Source organism: Heptranchias perlo, chromosome 1 (assembly GCF_035084215.1).
Source record: "Heptranchias perlo isolate sHepPer1 chromosome 1, sHepPer1.hap1, whole genome shotgun sequence".
NCBI lineage: Eukaryota > Metazoa > Chordata > Chondrichthyes > Hexanchiformes > Hexanchidae > Heptranchias > Heptranchias perlo.
Window position 1 is genome coordinate 31,598,666 of NC_090325.1, and position 23,075 is coordinate 31,621,740.

The 23,075-nt window shown below is 42.8% G+C and overlaps 1 protein-coding gene across 3 annotated transcripts in view; it reads right to left on the reverse strand.

The window, feature by feature from the left end:
* dym (dymeclin) overlaps window positions 1-23,075 on the reverse strand; it is a 412,070-nt gene that overhangs the window by 67,652 nt on the left and 321,343 nt on the right. For all 3 annotated transcript variants that reach the window (XM_067983422.1, XM_067983431.1, XM_067983440.1), the window contains exon 15: window positions 3,059-3,241. In XM_067983422.1, the coding sequence (XP_067839523.1) occupies window positions 3,059-3,241 (183 nt within the window). The remainder of the gene's footprint in view (window positions 1-3,058; window positions 3,242-23,075) is intronic.

Genomic DNA, 23,075 nt, shown 5'->3' on the forward strand with positions numbered 1-23,075 from the left:
TGGACCTAAAAAAGATAAATCAATCAGAGTATTTTCTAGATGGTGAAAAGCTCGAAACAGTGGCGGTCCAAAAAGACAGGGGTCCATATACATAGATCATTAAAATGTCATGGACAGGTACAGAAAATAATCAAAAAGGCTAATGGAATGCTGGCCTTTATAGCTAGTGGACTAGAATACAGGGGGTAGAAGTTATGCTACAGCTATACAAAGCCCTGGTTAGACCACACCTAGAGTACTGTGCTCAGCTCTGGGCACTGCACCTTAAGAAGGATATATTGGCCTTGGAGGGAATGCAGCATCGATTTACTAGAATAATACCTGGACTCCAATGGTTAAATTATGACGAGAGATTACACAAACTAGGGTTGTATTCCCTGGAATTTAGAAGATTAAGGGGTGATTTGATCGAAGTGTTCAAGATATTAAGGGGAACTGATAGGGTAGATAGAGAGAAACTATTTCCGCTGGTTGGGGAGTCTAGGATTAGGGGACGTAGTCTAAAAACTAGAGCCAGAACTTTCAGGAGTGAAGTTAGGAAACACTTCTACACGCAAAGGGTGGTAGAAGTTTGGAAAGCTCTTCCACAAACGGCAGTTGATGCGAGTTCAAATGTTAATTTTAAATCTGAGATTGACAGATTTTTGTTAACCAAAGGTATTAAGGGATATGGGACTAAGTTGGGTATATGGAGTTAGGACACAGATCAGCCATGATCTTGCTGAATGGCGGAACAGGCTCGAGGGGCTAAATGGCCTACTCCTGTTCCTATTTTCTTTGCGCTTTACATTCTTACTATCCCAGTCTATATTGTGATAATTGAACTCCCCTATTATCACTATTCTAAAGTTCTTGCATCTTTCTGTAATTTGTCTGCAAATTTGCTCCTCTGTCTCCTTCCCACTATTTGGTAGGCTATAGTACACACCCAGTAATGTAATAGCTCCTCTATTGTTCCTTAATTCTAACCAAATAGATTCTGTCTTTGACCCCTGAACTACATCATCCCTTTCCAGTGCTATAATAGTTTCTTTGATCAATACTGCCACCCAACCTCCTTTTTTTCCTTCCCTATCTTTCCTGAATATCCTGAAGCCAGGAATATTAAGTACCTAATCCTCCCCTTCTTTGAGCCACGGCTCTGTTATTACCACTATATCATAGTCCCATGTGGTGACTTGAACCTGCAGCTCACCAACTTTATTTACCACGCTACGTGCATTTACGCACATGCACACCAATTTCATCTTAGATTACCTTATATAGGCCTGATCCCTCCTATTTCTGAACTATTCTTTACTCTAGTGTTACTTGTCCTTCCCAGTCCTCTGTGGACCTTGTTTCTCCTCTCTAATGTTTCATCCTGGTGCCCATCCCCCTGCCAAATTAGTTTAAACCCTCCCCCATAGCACTAGTTAACCTCCCCGTGAGGACACTGGTCCCAGCTATGTTGAGGTGCAACCTGTCCATCCTGAACAGATCCCTCCTGCCCCAGACCTGGTCCCAATGCCCCAGGAATCTGAAGCCCTCCCTCCTGCACCATTGCTCCAGCCACGCATTAACCTGTCTTATCCTACTATTCCTATACTCACTAGCCCATGGCACTGGGAGTAATCCAGAGATTTCTACATTTGAGGTCCTGCTTTTTAACTTCTTTCCTAGCTCTAGAAAATCTGACTGCAGAACCATGACCCTTTTCCTTGCTATGTCATTGGTTCCCACATGGACCATGACTTCAGGCTGTTGCCCTTCCCCCATCAAAATGTTCTGCACCCTCTCAGTGATGTCCTTTACCCTGGCACCAGGGAGACAACACACCATGCGGGACTCACGTTGGCGGTTGCAGAAACGCCTGTCTATCCCCCGACTATTGTTACCCCTATAATAACTGCATTTCTTTCGCCCCCGTGCAGTCGAGTCTCCCATGGTGTCATGGATTTGCTCCTGACTGCACTCCCCCAAAGCGTCAACACCCTCACTGGTATTCAACACTGGTTTGTGAGTGCCACATTCCCAGGGAACTCCTGCACCAACCGCCTGATCTCTTTCCGCCACCGCACCATTACCTCTGAATTCCCTCCCAAAACCTCTCCACCTCCCTCTCCTCCTTTAAGACCTTCCATAAAACCCAAATCTTTGACCAAATTTTTAGTCATCAGTCCCAGTATCTCCATCTGTAGCGTCCATTTTTGTCTGATCATTTTTCTGTGGGACATTTTTCTATGTTATAGGTGCTATATAAATGTTGTTGATCACAAGGAGGCATGCCAGGGAAGTCATAAATATTTGCTACCTTCCAGTAAGTGCCTTATCTCCATTCAATGCCATTCCTGATGGTACGCCAACATCAGGAACTCAATGCACAGGCAGAACAGTGATAGGGATGCAACAATTGGCCTCCGTGCCCTGGGATACATGGAAAAAAAAAATCAGCCAATTTTTGATCGCTATGTAGTAACCTCTCCATGAAAGTCAGCACGTTTAGACAAGGGGTCAAGTAGAATTGTGCTTGGCTGTGATGCCCCTCAAAGTTGAATAGCCTACCAGCAACCCTACGTTTAGATGGACACATGATAACTTCATAAGGTGCTGGAGGGCCGCTGGCACCCGAGCAATGTCAACGCTGCAGAAATCAGCGCCTTTAGGAGAGGAGAGAATGAAATTGGGTTGGAGTATTTAAACTCGGTATGAGACATCACGGGTGTGATCTCCATCCTAATACCCCATAGCACTGTGTGCTGGAAATGCGTAATGTACTCAAGTACTTCTATTAACAAATTTAAAAACTTTTGAGGATAGAATGTACAGAAAGAAATGCTATTTTAAACTGTTACTACAAGGTCACGTTTGAGCAATCCAACCCAGTATCAGTAGTTCTGTTTCCTTTACATGCTGTGCTACTCCCACTTTTTTTTTGTTGTACAGAACAGTCAACTGCAGCCAATGGGTCACTGTATCAAAAAGTCTTAGCCCAGATATCCGCAATCCAACTGAAGCAATGCGGTTGAAATTTAGGTGAACTTTAATGAATGGAACGTTTGTCAATTTCACTCCTTACCATGTCAAGGTTCTGCATCACGTCCTGGAAGGAAGGGTGCGTGCGGAATTGTTCAAAGAGATCCCGTTTGTATAGGAGTGCATACACCAGGTTGGGGTTGTGGTGAAGAGAATTGGCAAGACAGGAATTTATGATCTCCAGCATCATTCGGATCACTTCTTCTATTACATTGAGATCTTGAGCCTGTGCAGGGGAAACCACAAACAATTAGTTCTGGCCCACTTCTCTAAAACGCCATCAGACAACAGCCACATTGTCTAATAGTGATGCACAGTTATCAATACCATTGAAAACCACTCCTTACATTATAATACATGCTGAAAACCTGAAATAAAACAGAAAATTCTGAAAACGTACAGTTGATCAATAAGCATCTGAAAAAGATGGCAGGTTGTTTTGGCCTAGACTCTTCTACCCTGGAAGGCATCAGTCAAGCTTGATCCTGTCCTTACACAATGTCCACACACACATACTTTCCACTAGGAATCACTGGATACTGATCAGGAGTGGGAAACCCCGGCTCAGTTGCTTTACAGATTTTTGATGAGTAATATAACAGTTTTTAAAAAACTATTGATTAAAGACCATTTGCAGAAGGTTCAAATGTTCTTTCACATTTCAACAAAAGGGCCCTGAATTTCAATGGGCTGCGATCCTTGCAGTTGTGCTGGGATCACGTCCACTGGGGTCCTTCAACACGGACCTCAGCTGGAGTTTACGGGTCAGTGGGAGAGCACCTCATTTGCATGGGACAGAAAACCAAGTGCCACTTTGGGCACATATTTGGTGCCCACCTGCCACATGCATCCAGAAACATGAATGGGTGCCCGGTCGTGGGGAGATTGCCCTGGTCCCCCAATGATCGGCCACCGAGCGGAGAGCTGATCCAGGGATTTTAAAAATAGTCCTCTTCAGGGGTCCAGGGTACGGGAGACCACTTGTAGGGTCTACATGTGCCCTTGTGGAGGAAAGTATGCCTCAGCTCTTAACATACCAGCCACTACTATTCATGGCCAGGACTGGAAATTCTCAGCTCGAGGAGTCCCTGGTCCCGCCTTGACCTGTCATTTGTCTTGTAAGAGGTGGACAGAAATGGTGGCGAACATACGAAAACACCGGACAAATCCAGTGCAACCAGCTCTCCCCTATTTCCGTGTGGGTACTGCTGGTCTCCCGTAGAAATTACGGTGGAAGACTGATAGAACTCCCATGGAATTTTGCAGCCAATGAGCTTTTAAATCTGTTTATGGCCTTATGGTCTCTCTGTAATCTCCACCAGCCCAAATCTCTCTGTGCTCTTTGTTCCTCTGACTCAAAATAATACATGATTTATGAAATGACGCAAAATCAGACATCAGCCATTTACAACATGCAATAGTTGATTTAGAGCGATATAAGCACCCTCATTTCTCAGCCATTTTACCACACCCTTCTGGTTCAACAGCATAACTTCTACTTGTGTTACACTATCACTTACATCATTTGCAAACTTCAATATACAGCTGAAAGAAATTGCAAAACAAAATCCCAGATAGCAACTCAAGTAAGCTTTAGTAATCAATATGTAACATCTCATATCTATTTATAATATATTAAACATCTTGCGTTTGGTACAAACTTCCTGTTCAAATAACATGACTTCCTGTTTTAAGACTTTCCAGTCATGCTTTTTATGTCAACATTATAATGGAAAAACCAATGTCAACATTTTCCTCTTGTGCTATAATTGTGGGCTTCCTAACAGTAGGTGGTGCCATTGTGTCCCCGGTCCAGTTGCCCACCTGCGCTCTCTCTGCTGGCAACTTTAAGTCATACTTTTTACCTCTTCTCGAAGTCAGAATTTTTAAATACTAAAAGCTTTTTATCTGTACCAAACATGAAACTTTTAAAATATATTAAAAATTCTCCCAGATCCTGCCAAATCCCTGCTGACCAGTGAATCTTTCAAAAATTCTCCATATAAAATAATTGCTGCTGATGCCCTACTATGGCCTGTTTCCCAGCCACATTACCTCCCAGCCTCAGGCCCTCTTTTACCCCACTTTTGCTTCTTCTTCCTCTCTTCCTCCACCTTTTGTTGCTGGGGTGGGGGGTTGGGCATGCTGTTCACCGAGCCTGGGATCCCTAAACCAGGCCTCCCCTTCCTCTTCATCACTGCGCTCCCGCACTCCTGCAGGCCTAATTTCTCATCTTTGTTGATTAACTAGCACTTTAGTTGTGAAAGCACTGATTACGCTTATAGTATACTTACCTACATTGAAAGGGCTGATTACGTTTATACGATATTTACTTACATTATAAGGGCAATGAGCACTTTTAAAACTAAAGCACCAGTGAAGATCACATATCAAGGTTGTGGATTGCAAGTATTCCTGCAAGTATATCAGATTGTGGGTGGGTCAGCCTGTGAGGGGGGAGATGGGGGTCATGCAGACTATGGACATAGGAGAGTTAAACAAAATGGGGGTGTTAAGAGGCGTCAGACACAATATTGGCCACAGGAAGGTTGGACTGATAGGAGTCTGTAGCCGAGTTTGGGAGAGGGTACAGGGCAGTGGTGAACAGTTGAGGGAAAGAGGTGAGATTGAAAGAGAAGCATGGGTTGGTAATGCAAGGGCATAATAGGTAAAGGTAGGGTGACAGTGGGACGGTAGGAGGAATGTTGTGCATGGACCACCGTCCATGAGGAGGTGTAGGATAGCAGGGCGATGCATGACAATGTGTAGCGAGATGAGCTGAGGGGGTACAGACGTGGTTGACAGACCAGGTTGGAATCAAGGAAAAGGGAATAAGTAAGTAATGGGTACTACAAAGTGAAAGGGTTAGGGAACCAATGGGATCGAGAGAGTGATGGTAACTGGCATCAGTAGGGCAAGTGTGTGATGAAGCAAGAGGGGTGTGTTGACAGGATGGGTTTAAGGGCAGGGGACACAATAAGTGATGGGATATAACAGGTATCGTAGCAAGATGCATGGTAAAAATACAGGTCACAGAGGAGTAGTTGGAAGGCATACTGCACACACCACCAGCAAGGCACTTGTGTAAAAGGAAATGGCAGTTAATGCAATGCAGCCCTGGATTGATCCCTCCCTTCATCCACAGCTTAGACTCCTGCAGCCCTGCTCATAACTCATTGCCTACAGCACAAGTCACTCTGCAACCTGCCAACCCAAAGCAAGTAATACATCTAACCAGATTCCTCCCCAATCCAGGAAACCAGGCGTTGACCCTGAACATATCTCTTCCATAAACAGCCACCTTCCCTGCCACACCACACTACCTACCAATAGAAAGTTAAAAAAGAGAAGTGCTAAACAAGAGAAATACAGAGAACTAAGGAAGAAAATGAGGGAGACAGAAAGAGAATAAGCAATTCAGACACCAGAGACAGGTAAGCGAGAGGCCAAGTGCTCCAACTTGCTGAAAGCAGCACCATGGGAGATCTACCATACAAATATATTAGGGTTGTCAACCGATTAAAAAAAAATAACAATAAATCTTGTGATTAAAAATTTTAATCAGTTAATCTTGGTTTTAATCACGTTTTTAATTGAGACTGTTGGCACTGATATTGCTAAGTAATTGCTAGCTCTACTATTATCATTTCTGGCTGCCATGTTGGTTATATTGGTGTGTGTTTTGGTGGGTGTGCCTATATGTCAGCCTTATCTCTACTGTTAGCAGGGGGTGATTGGTCTGTTGGAGCAAAGGTTGATTATAAGCTGGATAAATTAGTACAAGGAGCATTGGTTACAATGCTACATGTTAATTTTAATAGCTTAATACAGGGACAGTCAAAGATACTCAAAAATCTCTTACCTGAAAACAAAAAGAAAAGCAATGGGAAATTACTTTTCAAGTCATTCCCAGCCTTTGGTAAAAGTAATGGGTTCCTGATTAGAATGTTTGGTGTAACTAATGGATGTCATCCTGCTTTACCCTGAACTTTTCTTCCAAATGGCTCAAGCTATCCCATTTCCATTCTTGACCTATTGCCTCCTCTGTTGGGCTTTTCCTCACAGTATCCTATTCCCACCCTGTTCCCTCTCTTAGGCTTTCCCTTCCTGTACCCTGGTCTCACCCTGCTGCCTCCTCTCCCCATAATTTCTGTGATTAACACGTTAAAAAAATTAATCAGCAAAAAAATTAACGTGTTAAAAGTGGTACTGAGGCATACAGAACATTCCAGGTTCCATTCTCAGTCTGGGTGGCAGTTTATCATAGAAAGTTACGGCACAGAAGGAGGCCATTCAGCCCATCGTGTCTGTGCTGGCCGGAAAAGAGCTGTCCAGCATAATCCCACTTTCCAGCACTTGGTCCGTAGCCCTGTAGGTTACAGCACTTCAAAAGTACATCCAAGTACTTTTTAAATGTCTCTACCACCCTTTCAGGCAATGAGTTCCAGAACCCCCACCACCCTCTGGGTGAAAAATGTCTCCTCAGCTCCCCTCTAATCCATCTATCAATTACTTTAAATCTATGCCCACTGGTCACTGACCCCTCTGCTAAGGCTAATAAGTCCTCCCTATCCACTCTATCTAGTCCCGTCATAATTTTATATACCTCAATTAAATCTCCCCTCAGCCTCCTTTGTTCCAAAGAAAACAACCCCAGCCTGTCCAATCTTTTCTCATAGCTAGAATTCTCCAGCCCTGGCAACGTCCTCGTATATCTCCTGTGTCCTCTCTACTGCAATCACATCTTTCCTGTAATATGGTCACCAGAACTGTACGCAGTACTCAAGCTGTGGCCTAACCAATGTTTTATACAATTCTAGCATAACTTCCCTGCTCTTATATTCTATGCCTCGGCTAATAAAGGAAAGTATCCTGTATGCCTTTTTAACCACCTTATCTACATGTCCTGCTCCCTTCAGGGATCTGTGGACATGCACTCCGAGGTCCCTTTGTTCCTCTACACCTCTCAGTATCCTCCCATTTATTGTGTACTGCCCTGCCTTGTATATCCTCCCCAAATGCATTACCTCACACTTCTCTGGATTGAATTCCGTTTGCCACTTTTCTGCCCACCTGACCAGTCCATTGATATCTTCCTGCAGCCTACAGCTTTCCTCCTCACTATCATACGGCCAATTTTTGTATCATCTGCAAACTTCTTGATCAAGCCCCCACATTCAAGTCCAAATCATTAATATATTCCACAAAAAGCAGGGGACCTAGTACTGAGCCTTGCAGGACCCCACTGGAAACAGCCTTCCAGTCGCAAAAACACCCGTCAACCATTACCCTTTGCTTCCTGCCACTGAGCCAATTTTGGATGCATCTAGCCACTTTCCCTTGGATCCCATGGGCTTTTACTTTTTTGACCAGCCTGCCATGTGGGACCTTGTCAAAAGCCTTGCTAAAATCCATGCACACTACATCAAATGTTTAGATAATACAATTGTTCTCAGCACCCCAAGCTAAGGAAGAAAAAAAATGAGCCAGGTTCCTGTTCCCGATTTCTATACAATTATCTCTGCTGGTAAGTGTGCGTGCTTGAATATTAAGTGAGAACAAGATCAGGTTGGCCTCCATGCACTCCATGGTCAAATTGCCTGCTGACACTCATATCTGGCTCACAGAAGAATGACCATTGCTTTGACTTCCTATCTTGTGGACAAATCACTTATGTTGCAGAGTATCTAAATATTTGGGGATCCTGTCAACTGAGGAGTGCATGTAGAGAAAAAAAACTTTCCGAACTTGGCAGCACCGAAGTTAGAATCCCAATGCTGCTAACGTCAATCACTGCCTACCTGTGTGCCAATGTTATGCTGAACTCTGGCGGCTTTATTTATCCAGTAATATGTGAAAGAGAAGAATCTTCTTGCAACGTACTGAGGTTGCTGAGGTCCACTACTACAACCATTTTTATAAGATTCAGAAGAGATAGAGAAAGGGAAGACAGAGAAGAAAGAGAATTGAATGAAAGTGGGACAGAAAAACTATATTAGTTCTATTTTCACAGCGATGCAAGCAGGAAGCACATTTTCAATGCTTGCATCGTAGCAAAATTGAAGTTACAGCTTGTGCACGGTACTCAAATACACACACGGAGCGCTGATCATTGACCTTCTGTTGATAGTGCAAATCTTCCCCTATTGATGCAACTCAGTCACTCCAATGGTAACTGAAGAAAATCACCAATTGAGCAGCCACATCAGCAGTAACAGAGCAGTGAACCTGAATTTAAAAACACGGACAGACCATCCCCTTGCAACCTGCGTGTTGGAAGCAGCTTGCTTCTTTTAACTGTGTTTAAATTTCTGGCACAAGCCCATACCTCAGGTATGCAGCTGACTCATGACTGAAGATTTCACTCCTAGGGTTTGACAGCTCTGCTCACTGTCTGTATGTGACATCTTTTTCTTTCTTTCCTAAAACTGTATCTTTAAAAGGTAGAACATATAAAAATAACCGGTGTTCACCATACAGCATAAAAATGCTTGATGATTTAATTTTGGGTACTGTGCAGCTTTACCTGAACCTCACACCTAGACGGGCTCTCAAACCACAAGCATTTACACAAATGCCTTACATTGTTGGACTATAACCTGGTGTTGTAAGATTCCTTACATTTGTCCACCCCAGTCCATCACCGGCATCTCCACATCACAGTACAATTTCTGGAACACTGAATGTGTAGCCAGTAACACTTACAATAAGCATATAACCTGCATTAGTTTTTGGTTGAGGTTTTTAAAATATATTTCAATCAATCACAGAAGTATGCTATGTTTAAGAGGTATACATCGTACCAGTAAATCACATATATGCTATGATTCCAAAACTATAGCCAAATAATACTACAATCTTTTTGATTTACTGGGCTCACGGCCCACACCCTCCTCAACCCTACCTCTTAGCTCCCGAGAGCATTTAGACTTTACTTGACCTCAAAGTACTTCAATGAATCAACCACTGCCTGGAATCTGGAGCATTTCCCTAAATTTATATTCCAATTTTTTTTGTTATTATTAAACTAAACACGTGGCTACAGCTCAAAATATATTCAACCTTCTTTCGAAGAACTCTGCAAAATAAATTAACACTATAGATTACGCAATCATGATGCTCTATATTGGCACAACAGGACAGAAAAGTGATTAAGGCATGAAATGACGGCCCAGAAGAATAACTAGTTTAGATGCAGCTCCATGTGATGGTGATTAATTCTACCACAGGTGGGTGGTAGAGGGAATGTGCTTTGACTTACTTGAGCAATCTCTCCTCAAAAAGGAGAGATTGCTCAAGTAAGTCAATGATGAAGTGGCAGTAGTTTGCCAATTGGGCACAGGTCACATGGATGCCAGAGAAAGGGGAGGGGGGGGGGGGGAGGGTGAAATTAGAGAATATAGGGGAAAGACATAGTGAAAGTACCATGACTGGCAGGTTGTCATCCTGAAGTAGCTCCAACGCTTCAGTTTTCCCTAAAATTTTCTCCTCTCCTTTCATGAAGCCACTGACTCATGCTGGAATATGGTTCTACAGAAGCCAACTACTCTCTAGTACCTCGCCCAAGTAGTCATTCTTCAAGTGCAAGCCTAGACAGTGAGTGTTGACAGACTGTTCAACCTTACAGGTCTGGTCTGTGTGACTCAATTCCGCACTGGGTAGTCCAATAGTAAACCAAGCTGAAAGGCTAAGGCAGGACACCACCATGACGGAATGCTATAAAAGAAAAGATGAAGTAAATGAAGTAGTAATGATTAGGCAATGCCAACTTAGGGTTTTAAATGTCTCATGATCATTAAGAGTTTTGAGATCGTAGAAAGGAACGAGTTAAGCTAGGAGACTGTGCAATTAATCTTGATTTCAACACAGTGATGATGTAAGAACATTCAATAAGATCATGGCTGATCTTCTACATCAGCTTCACTTTCCAGCCCAATCCCCATATCCCTTGACACTCCTAGAGTCCAAAAGTCTATCTATCTCAGCCTTGAATATACTCAATTACTCAGCATCCACAGCCCTCTGGGATACAGAATTCCAAAGATTCACAACCCTCTAAGTGAAGAAATTCCTCATCTAAGGCTGACCCCTTATCCTGAGTCAATGCCCCCTAGGTCTAGACTCTCCAGCCAGGGGAAACAATCTCTCAGCATCTACTCTGTCAAGCCCCCTCAGAATCTTATATGTTTCAATTAGGTCACCTCTCATTCTGGGGATTGGGCTGGAAAGTGAAGCTGATGTAGAAGATCAGCCATGATCTTATTGAATGTTCTTACATCATCACTGTGTTGAAATCAAGATTCATTGCACAGTCTCCTAGCTTAACTCGTTCCTTTCTACGATCTCAATCTCTCCTCATAGGACAACCCTCTCATCCCAGGAATCAATCCAGTGAAACTTCATTGCACTGCCTCCAAGGCAAGTATATCTTCCTTAGATAAGGAGACCAAAACTCAACACACAGTACTCCAGGTGAGGTCTCACCAAAGCCCTGTACAACTGTAGTAAGACTTCCTTACTCTTGTACTCCAACCCCCTTGCAATAAAGGTCAACATGCCATTTGTCTTCCTAATTGCTTGTTGTACCTGCATGTTAACTTTTTGTGTTTTTTGTACAAGGACACCCAAATATCTCTGAACACCAACATTTAATAGTTTCTCATCATTTAAAAAATATTCTGTTTTTCTATTCTTCATACCCAAGTGAATAACCTCACATTTCCCTACATTATATTCTATCTGTCATCTTCTTGCCCACTCACCTAACCTGTCTATATCCCTTTGCAGACTCTTTGTCCTCCTCACAGCTTACTTTCCCACCTAGATTTGTATCGTCAGCAAACTTGGATACATTACACTCGGTCCCTTCATCCAAGTCATTTATATAGATTGTAAATAGCTGAGGCCCAAGCACCAATCCCTGCGGCACCCCACTAGTTACAGCCTGGCAACCTGAAAATGACCCGTTTATCCCTACTCTCTGTTTTCTGTCTGTTAAATAATCCTCTATATGTGCTAATATATTACCCCCACTCCCATGAGCCCTTATCTTTTATGTGGCACCTTATCGAATGCCTTTTGAAAATCCAAATATATTACATTCACTGATTCCCCTTTATCTACCCTGCTAGTTACATCCTCAAAAAACTCTAATAAATTTGTCAAACATGATTTCCCTTTCATAAAACCAGGTTGACTCTGCCTAATCATATTATGACGTTCTAAGTTACCACTTCCTTAATAATGGATTCCAGCATTTTCCCGACGACTGAGGTCAGGCTAACTGTTTTCTCTCTCCCTCCTTTCTTGAATAGTGGGGTTACATTTGCTACCTTCCAATCTGCTGGGACCGTTCTAGAATCTAGGGAATTTTGTAAGATCATAATCAATGCACCCACTATCTCTGCAGCTACCTCTTTTAGAACCCTAGGATGTAAGCCATCAGGTCGAGGGGGTTTATCGGCTTTTAGTCCCATTAGTTTCTCTAGTACTTTTACTCTACTGATACTAATTACTTTAAGTTCCTCACTCTCATTAGCCCCTTGGTTCCCCACTATTTCTGGTATGCTTTTTGTGTCTTCTACTGTGAAGACAGTTACAAAATATTTGTTTAACATCTGCCATTTCCTTATTCCCCATTATAATTTCTCCTATCTCAGCCTCTAAGGGACCCACGTTTACTTTTGCTACTCTCTTCCTTTTTACATACTTATAGAAGCTCTTACAATCCGTTTTTATATTTCTTGCTAGTTTACTTTCATATTCTATTTTCTCCTTTTTTATCAATTTTTTGGTCGTCCTTTGCTGGTTTCTAAAACTCTCCCAATTCTCGGGCTTACTACTCTTCTTGGCAACATTATAGGCCTCTTTTAATCTAATTCTATCCTTAACTTCTTTAGTTAGCCACGGGTGAATCATTTTTCCTGTGGAGTTTTTATTTCTCAATGGAATGTATATTCGTTGAGAATGTTGAAATATTTCTTTAAATGTTTGCCATTGCTCATCCACTTTGATCTAATTTCCCAGTCTACCTTTGCCAACTCGCCCCTCATACCTATGTAAGTAATGTAGGGAGGAGGAAAAGTAATACAGCACATAGAGCTTAGAAGGAATGAGAGAGGAAAGTTTGATGAAGAGAGAGAGCAAGAAATATTGCTATGGAGAGAGAGAGAGAATATAAATGATGATGAGGACTATATGTTACAGAGGGATTTTCCGTTAAGCAACAAGCTTCTTGTTATCCTTGGTCACTGCAACTGTGGTGTCTTATCCTTCCTTTATCTCCCCACAGCGTTCAACGTGATTAATCATGGCATATTCCTCCATGGTCCTCCTTAATATGACTGCGCGGTTCTGCTTCTACCTGTCCCAATACAACTTGTGTGTAGTTACCTCTGAAGTTCCCCAAGGATCCATCCTTGTCCACTCCTCCTTCTCACTACAAACAGAGCACTGAATTGCAGGACAGAAGGAAATTAGCACAGGTGTGCTCTCCCAATTCAGCACTGACTTCTGCACCAGTTACACGCCTGCTTCCCCAGTAGACAGGAATGTTGAATCAGCCCATAATTTTTATTCATAAGTCACACAAATCTAGCCAGCAATGATCAACTCACCTTTAATGGCTGCACCCTTAGTCTTCCTTTATCTATTGATGTTCTTGTCCTCACTATCTACTATAACCTCAAATGGAACTCCCACATCTCCTCAATTACTAACATGGTCTCCAAGAACCTCTATATCTCCCTTTCATGCCAAACCCTTATTTTCCCTCCAGTTCTTAACTACAAAATTCAAGTCAATCCAAAACTTAAACATTGGGAAAACTTTAATAATTGTGTCATATTCTTACTACAACAACTACTTTCAGTTATATAGTGCCTTTACCATAGAAAAATGTGTCAAGGCACGTCACACAAGAGAAAAGTAGCAGGTTCTGGGCCTTTGCAGGAGGGTTAGGAGAGGCGACAAAAAGTTTGGTTGGAAAATTGTGTTTTGAGAGTAGACAGAGATGCAGAAGGGTTTGGAAAGGCAATTCCACAGAGGAAGGCTGAGCAGCTGAATGGCTGGAGAAGATTGTAGAGATAAGGTGGGGAGAGGTCATGGAGCAATTTGTAGAGGACGACATGGATTTTATATTCAATCTGTTGGAGATGGGGAGGCAAAGGAGGTCAATGAGATGATGGTAATGGATAAGTGGGGCTTAGTGCTTGATAGGATGCAAGATTTCTTCTTTAATTTGCTCATAAGATTTAGGTGATGCTGGCAAAGCCAAATTTAACGTCCATCCTTAGCTGCCTGAGAAAGTGGCAGTGGCTTTCTCCTTGAACTGCTGTAGTCTTTGTGGTAATGGTACTTCCATGGTGGTGAAGGTAGCAAATTCCAGGACTTTGACCGAACAACAATGAAGGAATGGTGATATATGTTCATGTCAGGATGGTGTGTTACTTGGAGGGGAATTTGTAGGTGGTAGTGTTCCCATTTTCTTGCTGTTCTTGTCCTCTGTGGTAGAGGTCACAGGCTGAGAGGTGCTCCTGCAGATAGTACTTATTGCAGACACAATGCGCCGGTGACAGTAGTGGATAGAGCTCAGTGGCAGGGGCATTGATCAAGTGGAATGGATGATATTGAGCTTCTTGAGTAAGGTTGCATCTGCACCCATCCAGGTGAGTATTCTATCACATTCCTTTAAGATGATGGCGAGGCTTTTGAGGGGTCTATCTGGCCTGAGGAACAGAACATACCAGGGATGATCATGGAGGAGCCTGGGATGTTGGCTGATAGCATGTCTATGACAAGCTGTTGCTTCCAACTTGGGCACCAATCCCCAGATACTAGTGAGGAGGATATTGCAGGGTCAACTGAGCTATGATTGCCTTAGCTTTGCCCTAATATGATGCCTTGCCCTTTTCTGGTAGGTCTGTCTGATCTTCTTATTACTGAACTTCAGTGATTGTTTTACAAAAGGCTGCCTCGCTAGGCCACTTCAAAGGACATTAAGAGTCAACCACCCAGTGTGGGATTGGAGTCACACATAGGCTAGACTGGGTAAGGATCGCAAGTTCCCATCCCTGAAGGACACTGGTGAACCAGTTAGGTTTTGACAACAATCTGGAAAGTTTCATGATCATTTTTCTTCTGGTGCCAGTTGACAAATTACCAAATTTATTGAATTTAATTCTATAACTTACCTTGGTGGGATGTGAATTCTCGACCACTGCATTGCTAGTCCTCGCTACCCTGCTGTACCCAGTGTTGGAGTTTTGGACGATTTGGAGTTTATGGAGGGTGAAAGTCAGGTAACTGGCAAGGGAGGTGTTGGAGAAGTTAAGAGTAGAGTTGACAAAGGTGTGAATAAGGGTTTCAGTGGCAGTCGGAGTAGGGGCAGAGGTGAGCAATGTTGAAGTCTTACAGCAAATAGAATATGGGGTTTGAAGCTCAGCACTAGGTTGAACAGAACCTTAAGGTTGTCTGCAGTTTGATTCAGCCCGAGTGAACAGCCATGGAAGGGGACTGAGGTAATGGCGAGGTGCAAAATTTTTAGCAGGAACCAAAACAATGGTTTCAATCTTCGCAATGTTTAATTGTAGGAAATTGTGGCTCATCCACAGTTCAATGTGAGATAGACAGTCTGACAGAATGGAGGTGGTTTTGGGGTCAAGGGTAGTGATGAATAGGTAGAATTGGGTGTTGTCATACGTTTGGAAACTGACCCTGTACCTATAGATGATATCACTGAAGGGCTTTTGTAAATGAAGAACAGGAAGGGGCTAGAACCTTGGGGAACTCTAGAGGTGACAGTGTGAACGTGGGAAAAGAAGCCCCATATAAAAAATGCAGAGAGGTCAAGAAGGGTAAACGGTCATAGTCACAGAGCATGTCACTGTGACTCTGGTTGGTGCTGTAGGTAGGACAACAGCTAGATTGGATGGATTTGATCAGGAGTTTTGATAGAGATGGGCAAAGAGCTAAGAGGCAACAACATGTTTGAGAACCTTAGAGAGGAAAGGAAGGTTTTAGGTAGGGCAGTATCAAATGGATGGGTCGAGGATGGGAGTTATGAACAGGGCATGATCCCAGTGGCTTTCAAAGGGAAATAGATGGTATCTGAAAAAGGGAACAATTAACAACAGCTAGCATAGAAGCCAATAAGGAAAGCTGAATTATCAGAAGTTGCGTGGGAAGGGGATCAAGGAGGCAACCCTCCATAAACTCCAAATCATCCGAGGTGGGTCTCATGGGCAAGGGGAGGCATGGGGTGAGAAGGGGAAAAACTACAGAGTGATGGACAAATCAGTGCTAGAATGGGTGGGGAATTGAAGGAGGTTGGGAGTTTGGGGGAGTGGCAAAGGCAGTGGCAGAGACAGCTAGTTTTAATCTTAGAAATTAAAAAATCCACAAGTCTTTCATCTCCTTTCCCACTAAATAGAATGACACAGACGGCCAATGTCACCACAGTTCCCAAGGTACATGGCTGTGAAATGCCCAATGTGAAACATTTGGAAAATGGGAATTTAGCAAGGCTTTGTAAATTGCATCTTGAATGTGCATCTTGTTTATGTATGAAATGCACTGTAATATTATGAGAGCGCCTGGCATAGGGAAGGAAGTTTACTTTGTGGTATATGCCATGAACTCTGATACATGGTACTGCTTTACCTTGCCAGATTTCTAAGTCTGCAGTCTGTGCTTAAAAAGTTCTGTGAGATCCCCTTCATTCCATGCAGTACTGAGGGAGTGCTGCATTGTCAAGGGTTCAATTTTTTTGGATGAGATGTTAATTTGAGGCCTTGTCTGACCTCTCAGGTGAGCGTAAAAGATCCCATGACAATATTTGAAGAGCTGGGGAATTCTCCTGGTATCCTGGCCAACATATATCTCTCAGCCAACATCACCAAAACAGATTAACTGGTCATTTATCTTATTGCTGTTTGTGCGACCGTGCAGTGTGCAAATTGGCTGCCGTGTTTTCCTACATTACAACAGTGACTACACTTCAATAACAATTAATTGGTGTGAAGTGAATTAGGCTGTCCTGAGGACGTGAAAGGTACTATATAAATGCAAACTCTTTTTCTAATATGCCTTGCGCAACACTGAACCTGTGCCTCGCACCACTTGGCGAGACCAGCTCATCACTCTGGTGGCGGACGGGGTTGGAATTGTACAGCTGCCCAGGCAGCTTTTTTCACCAGGATTTGCTGAATAATTCCTTTTAACTTTGAAGACTCAAAAAGATTGCCCCATCGAATTGGCTCTGACATCAAGCTGTAGGGCTTTAGCCATTGCACTATAGGAGAAATGAAGGCTGTGTGCACTAAGAACCTGCAGTCTGAAGGAGGATAATGAATGGAGAGTGAATCATCAGAGTGGATGCATTGATATGAAAAAGGAGAATGTCTTGGGAACACGAGTTAATTGAAAAAGACTCAGAGGATGAACCAACAGCTGAATCAAAGACAGAATAATTGAGAGAAAACAGTTTAGCAGTATACATCAATTAGGTGGAAGGCCAAATGATGGCAACTTCTTCAGAAGTTCATGATGCAAGATCCCATCAAGTACTTTTAAGCTGTCTGAGAAAAAGACAAATGATTCATCAAAGAAACATTCTTTTGTTTTTTAAATCTTTCATTTTGGTTGCTAATCAGTGAGACAGAGAAACAGGATCTGTGGAATTCAAGGTCTGTGTGCAGTATTTCAAAAGCAATTTTAAAAAACTGTCTTAGCAAATACATAGAAACAAACACATATATAAACAGATGTTTATAAACCCCCAAGGGGTTTCTCCTTGGTTAATGTCACTGCAGTGCGACATTAGATAGTTCCATGGAGTACTTAACCATAGACTTAGCTTCCCCCTTAACTAGATAATGTGATAACTGCTCAATTGATAAATGCACTGTCTATTGTGTTCAGTCGTACAGACTAGGAAGGTACCAGGTCTAATCTCTGGAGCATTGTGTTAGCTCGTCTCAGCTAGGACAGTAGCTGGCCACAATCATTGGCCTCAGCATCTTTGGGTTAGTGAGGGTTCCTAGTCATGAACTAGTAAATCCTGTCTGAAAGGTGGGGACAGGACTGTGTTTGGCTCCAGTGCATTACACAATAGTTGGCCAACACTTATGGTCTAATCTCAAATCATGAAGAACAGCCACTTGGACAAATACTGAAGGCTGATTGGTGGCTGTTGAAACCTATCCCTGCAAGAGTTCAGTGGCTTCAGGAGAAGGGGGGAGGAAGAGAGAAAATGGGGAAAAAAAAGTTAGGATTTTTAAAAAAATCAACAGAAATAGCCTGCTATTCCTGAATTTATCCGCATCTCCCCCTGGTTCTTTTGCCAATTATCTTAAATCTGTGTCCTTTGGTTAGTGACCCTTCTGCCATTGGAAACAGTTTCTCTCTATCTACTCTATGAAAGCCCTTTATAATTTTGAACACTTCTATTAAATCTTCACTTAACCTTCTCTGCCCTAAGGAGAACATTCTCAGCTTCTCTAGTCTCTCCACATAACTGAAGACTTTCATCTCTGGTGCCATTTTAGTAAATCGCCTCTGCACCCTCTCCAAGACCTTCCTTAAGTGTGGTGCCCAGAATTGGACACTCCAGCTGAGGCCTAATCAGTGACTTGTAAAGGTTTAGCATAACTTCCTTGCTTTTGTGCTCTAAGGCTCTATTTATAAAGCCCAGGATCCTGTATATATTTTAACAGCTTTATCGACTTGTCCTTATGCACACGGGCAGGACCAACACCAAGTGTACTTACACTTTACATGGAACAGAACTGAAATCCTTTGAGAGAAAAGGATCTTGGCATCATAGTTCTTAATTCTCTAAAAGTTCACGACCAACGCAAAGAAGCCATAGCCAAAGCAAACAAGGTATTAGGTGGGACTAGGTTCGACGTTAGGCGGTTCTTCTTTTCCCGGCTGATGGCTCATGTGGTGAGTGCTGACTCTTTGCATACCTTCAGGAGAGCGCTGGACCAGTTCCTGACTGGGGAGGAAATCATGTCTTATAAAAGGTAGGTGAAATATGAGGTAATATAAGCATGGTCAGTGTGGTCTCCTGGACTAGTATCGATTGCTGGGGGTTGGAGAGGAACATTCAGATTTTTTTCCCCCTACTTGGCTTTAAGTTTTTATCTGTTTTTTTGTCTCTCCCAGGAGATTACATGGCTGCTGGAGGGTAGGGGGTGTCCAATTGCAATGCTTCAGGCATCATGACTGAGTGGGGCAGGTTTGGTGGACCAGATGAGCTTTTCCTGCTCGTCGTTTTCATATGATTGTATATCTCAGCTGCGTGGCAGTAGGGGCACTACAACTGGCCGCAGCACCTTCGGCGAACAAAAATCAAACAGGGATCTTGTTCCTGAATGCTAACCGATGACCCTTATTGGAAATTAGGTTAGAACAAAAACTGTGATGGACTCTGTGGTCGGAAAGCTTGTCACACTTATGGTCTACATAAAGCTGGAATCCACAGAACTATACACCAGCAGGAGTTAGAAGGGTTCGGAGAAAAGTGGAAAGAAAAATTCAAATTGCTTTTTTTCTCCCCAGGTTTGCTCTGCATTATAAGATGGATGACTAAGGAGAACTGAGATTTACATGAAACTAAAACAGAGGTGAATGAGGTCAAACTAATCTCTTGAGAAAGAGCCAGCTAATCAGATCAAGGTGTTCGGTGTTGGCAACCTGTCAATAGTCATTATGCCCTAAGCTGAATGGAAATATACACTTATGTCTATAAATTTAGCAGGAATAGACTGTACAGGGTCATATTGGAATTAGTTTGTGGGTTATGGTTATGCAACTTAAAGCAAAATATACACTTAAGCAGCATCTTCTATAGTGAATGATTTTAACTGGAGCAGACTGCACCATGCTGCAGCTTTTCAGACATCAGACTGTCTCCTTGCGTTACTGCTGCCTCATTTCCTCACAGTCACAGTCTATACAGGATCCTCGGGCTTTTGTGGTAGGAAATGAAATCACAACAATACAAATTATAGCAGCAATTTCATGTTCAGTATGTCATCACATTGTGGTTATGTGTCATCACGTCTGGTGCTACAAATTAATATTGCAAAAATGGAATATAGTTATAGAAACTCATCGGGTACAGAATGTCTGCCACAAACCTGATTCTTATGACTCCAAAGAGCTGCATTAGAAATATTTTTCTTTCTTTTACAGAAACCTTGACAAAGCACTTGATTGGCACCCTGATGTAGAAACTGATTAGGAACCAAACCATTCTTCATCAAGGTTTATAAAACAATGAACAATTGGTTCATAAAGCCATTTTAGAGGAATCAGAAGCCATCTACTTTGGAATATAATGTCCCATGTAAAACAGTGGCTTCTGAATTCTGGATCATCTTACATCACAAATTCACCAACAGCTTAATAGAGTATTCACTCCAGATGAAATCTAGAATTTTTAGCTTAAAAAAACCCACGAATCTGTGTTTCTTCATAGTGGAAGGTGGCAAAAGTTTACAACTTGATATATATTAATGACCTGGACTTGTGTATACAAGCAGTCCGAGCCCGCATGCAGCAAGACCTGGACAACATCCAGGCTTGGGCTCATAAGTGGCAAGTAACATTTGCGCCAGATAAGTGCCTGGCAATGACCATCTCCAACAAGAGAGAGGCTAACCACCTCCCCTTGACATTCAACGGCATTACCATCACCGAATCCCCCACCATCAACATCCTGGGGGTCACCATTGACCAGAAACTTAACTGGACCAGCCATATAAATACTGTGGCTACGAGAGCAGGTCAGAGGCTGGGCATTCTGCGGTGAGTGACTCACCTCCTGACTCCCCAAAGCCTTTCCACCATCAACAAGGCACAAGTCAGGAGTGTGATGGAATACTCTCCACTTGCCTGGATGAGTGCAGCTCCAACAACATTCAAGAAGCTCGACACCATCCAAGATAAAGCAGCCCGCTTGATTGGCACCCCATCCACCACCCTAAACATTCACTCCCTTCACCACCGGCGCACTGTGGCTGCAGTGTGTACCATCCACAGGATGCACTGCAGCAACTCGCCAAGGCTTCTTCGACAGCACCTCCCAAACCCGCGACCTCTACCACCTAGAAGGACGAGCAGCAGGCACATGGGAACAACACCACCTGCACGTTCCCCTCCAATCCCGACTTGGAAATATATCGCCGTTCCTTCATTGTCGCTGGGTCAAAATCCTGGAACTCCCTTCCTAACAGCACTGCGGGAGAACCTTCACCACACGGACTGCAGCGGTTCAAGAAGGCGGCTCACCACCACCTTCTCGAGGGCAATTAGGGATGGGCAATAAATGCCGGCCTCGCCAGCGACGCCCACATCCCGTGAACGAATAAAAAAAAAATACAGGGTATAATTTCAAAATGTGCAGATGACACGAAACTTGGAAATGTAGTAAATAATGTGGAGGATAGTAACAGACTTCAGGAGAACACAGACAGACTGGTGAAATGGGCAGACACATGGGAGATAAAATTTAACATAGAGAAGTGTGAAGTGATACATTTTGGTGGGAAGAATGAGGAGAGGCAATATAAACTAAATGGTACAATTTTAATGAGCGTGCAGGAGCAGAGAGACCTGGAGTTGTATGTGGCAAGACAAGTTGAGAAGGCTGTAAAAAAACATGCGATCCTGGGCTTTATTAATAGAGGCATAGAGTACAAAAGTAAGGAAGTTATGCTAAACCTTTATAAAACACTGGTTAGGCCTCAGCTGGAGTATTGTGTTCAATTCAGGGAACCGCAGTTTGGGAAGGATGTCAAGGCCTTAAGAGGGTGCAGAAGAGATTTACTAGAATGGTACCAGGGACGAGGGACTTCAGTTATGTGGAGAGCCTGGAAAAGCTGGAGTTGTTCTCTTTAGAACAGAGAAGGTTAAGAGGAGATTTGACAGAGGTGTTTCAAAATAGTGAGCAGTTTTGTTGGAGAAACTGTTGTCAGTGGCAGAAAGGTCGGTAACCAGAGGACACAGATTTAAGGTGATAGGCAAAAGAACCAGAGGCGACATGAGGAAACATTTTTTTACGCAGCGAGTTGTAATGATCAGGAATCCACTGCCTGAAAGTGTGGTGGAAGCAGATTCAATAGTGACTTTCAAAAGGGAATTGGATAAATACTTGAAGGGAAAAAATTTAAAGGGCAATGGGGTAAGAGCAGGGAAATGGGACTAGTTGGACAGCTGTTTCAAAGAGCCGGCACAGACATGATGGGCCGAATAGCCTCCTTCTGTGCTGTACCACACTTTGATACTATGAACATATGTCTGTGTCAGGAGCCAACACGGTATAACCCTTCACTGACTCCACTTCATTTGTGTGTGCTTCAAGCCGTTTCAAGAAACCATGATCTTCAACACAATGTTACCTGATATTTGTGCAAGTTGTGTGTAAATGTAAACATCTTTCTCATTTCATAATGGGCTGCCTTGTGTTCTATTTGCACAGACCTTTATATTCCAAGGAGAATCTGGATTGGATTCATGTCTGTTACAGAACCATGCAAATGCATCAAAATTGACAAAAATAGAATCTGAATTTGAGTCAAAGCTATACTTTCCTGTTGGTGCTTTAACTTCATGATGAATCTGAAATGAGTAGCATGTAATCAGTAGTGACCTACTGTCACATGGAAGCCATGTCCCATAATGTTGCTTTATATCCTGGGCATTGCTTCCAATAAACAGACAAAACTGAACATACTGCCATGTTGCCTGTGATTAATTCATAGGTTTTTCTGGAGTCCAAAGCTGCCCTTTATGAACCTTGCAGCAGACTGGGCAGATTTCAGACTAGAATTAAAAATAGACAGGAACTGTGCTGAATGCTATTAGCAAAGAAAACCTTCCATTAACATTTTTGGTGGATTTGTGAACTATCATAGTGTTTGGAACTCAGTACCTCCCTAAAATGTATAACACCAAATTAAAATCTAGACTATAGTGAATAGCCCTGGGGGAAGAATTGCTCTGGCTACCATGTGTAGCAACATCATAAATCTATTTAAAAAGGTGTTTATGAT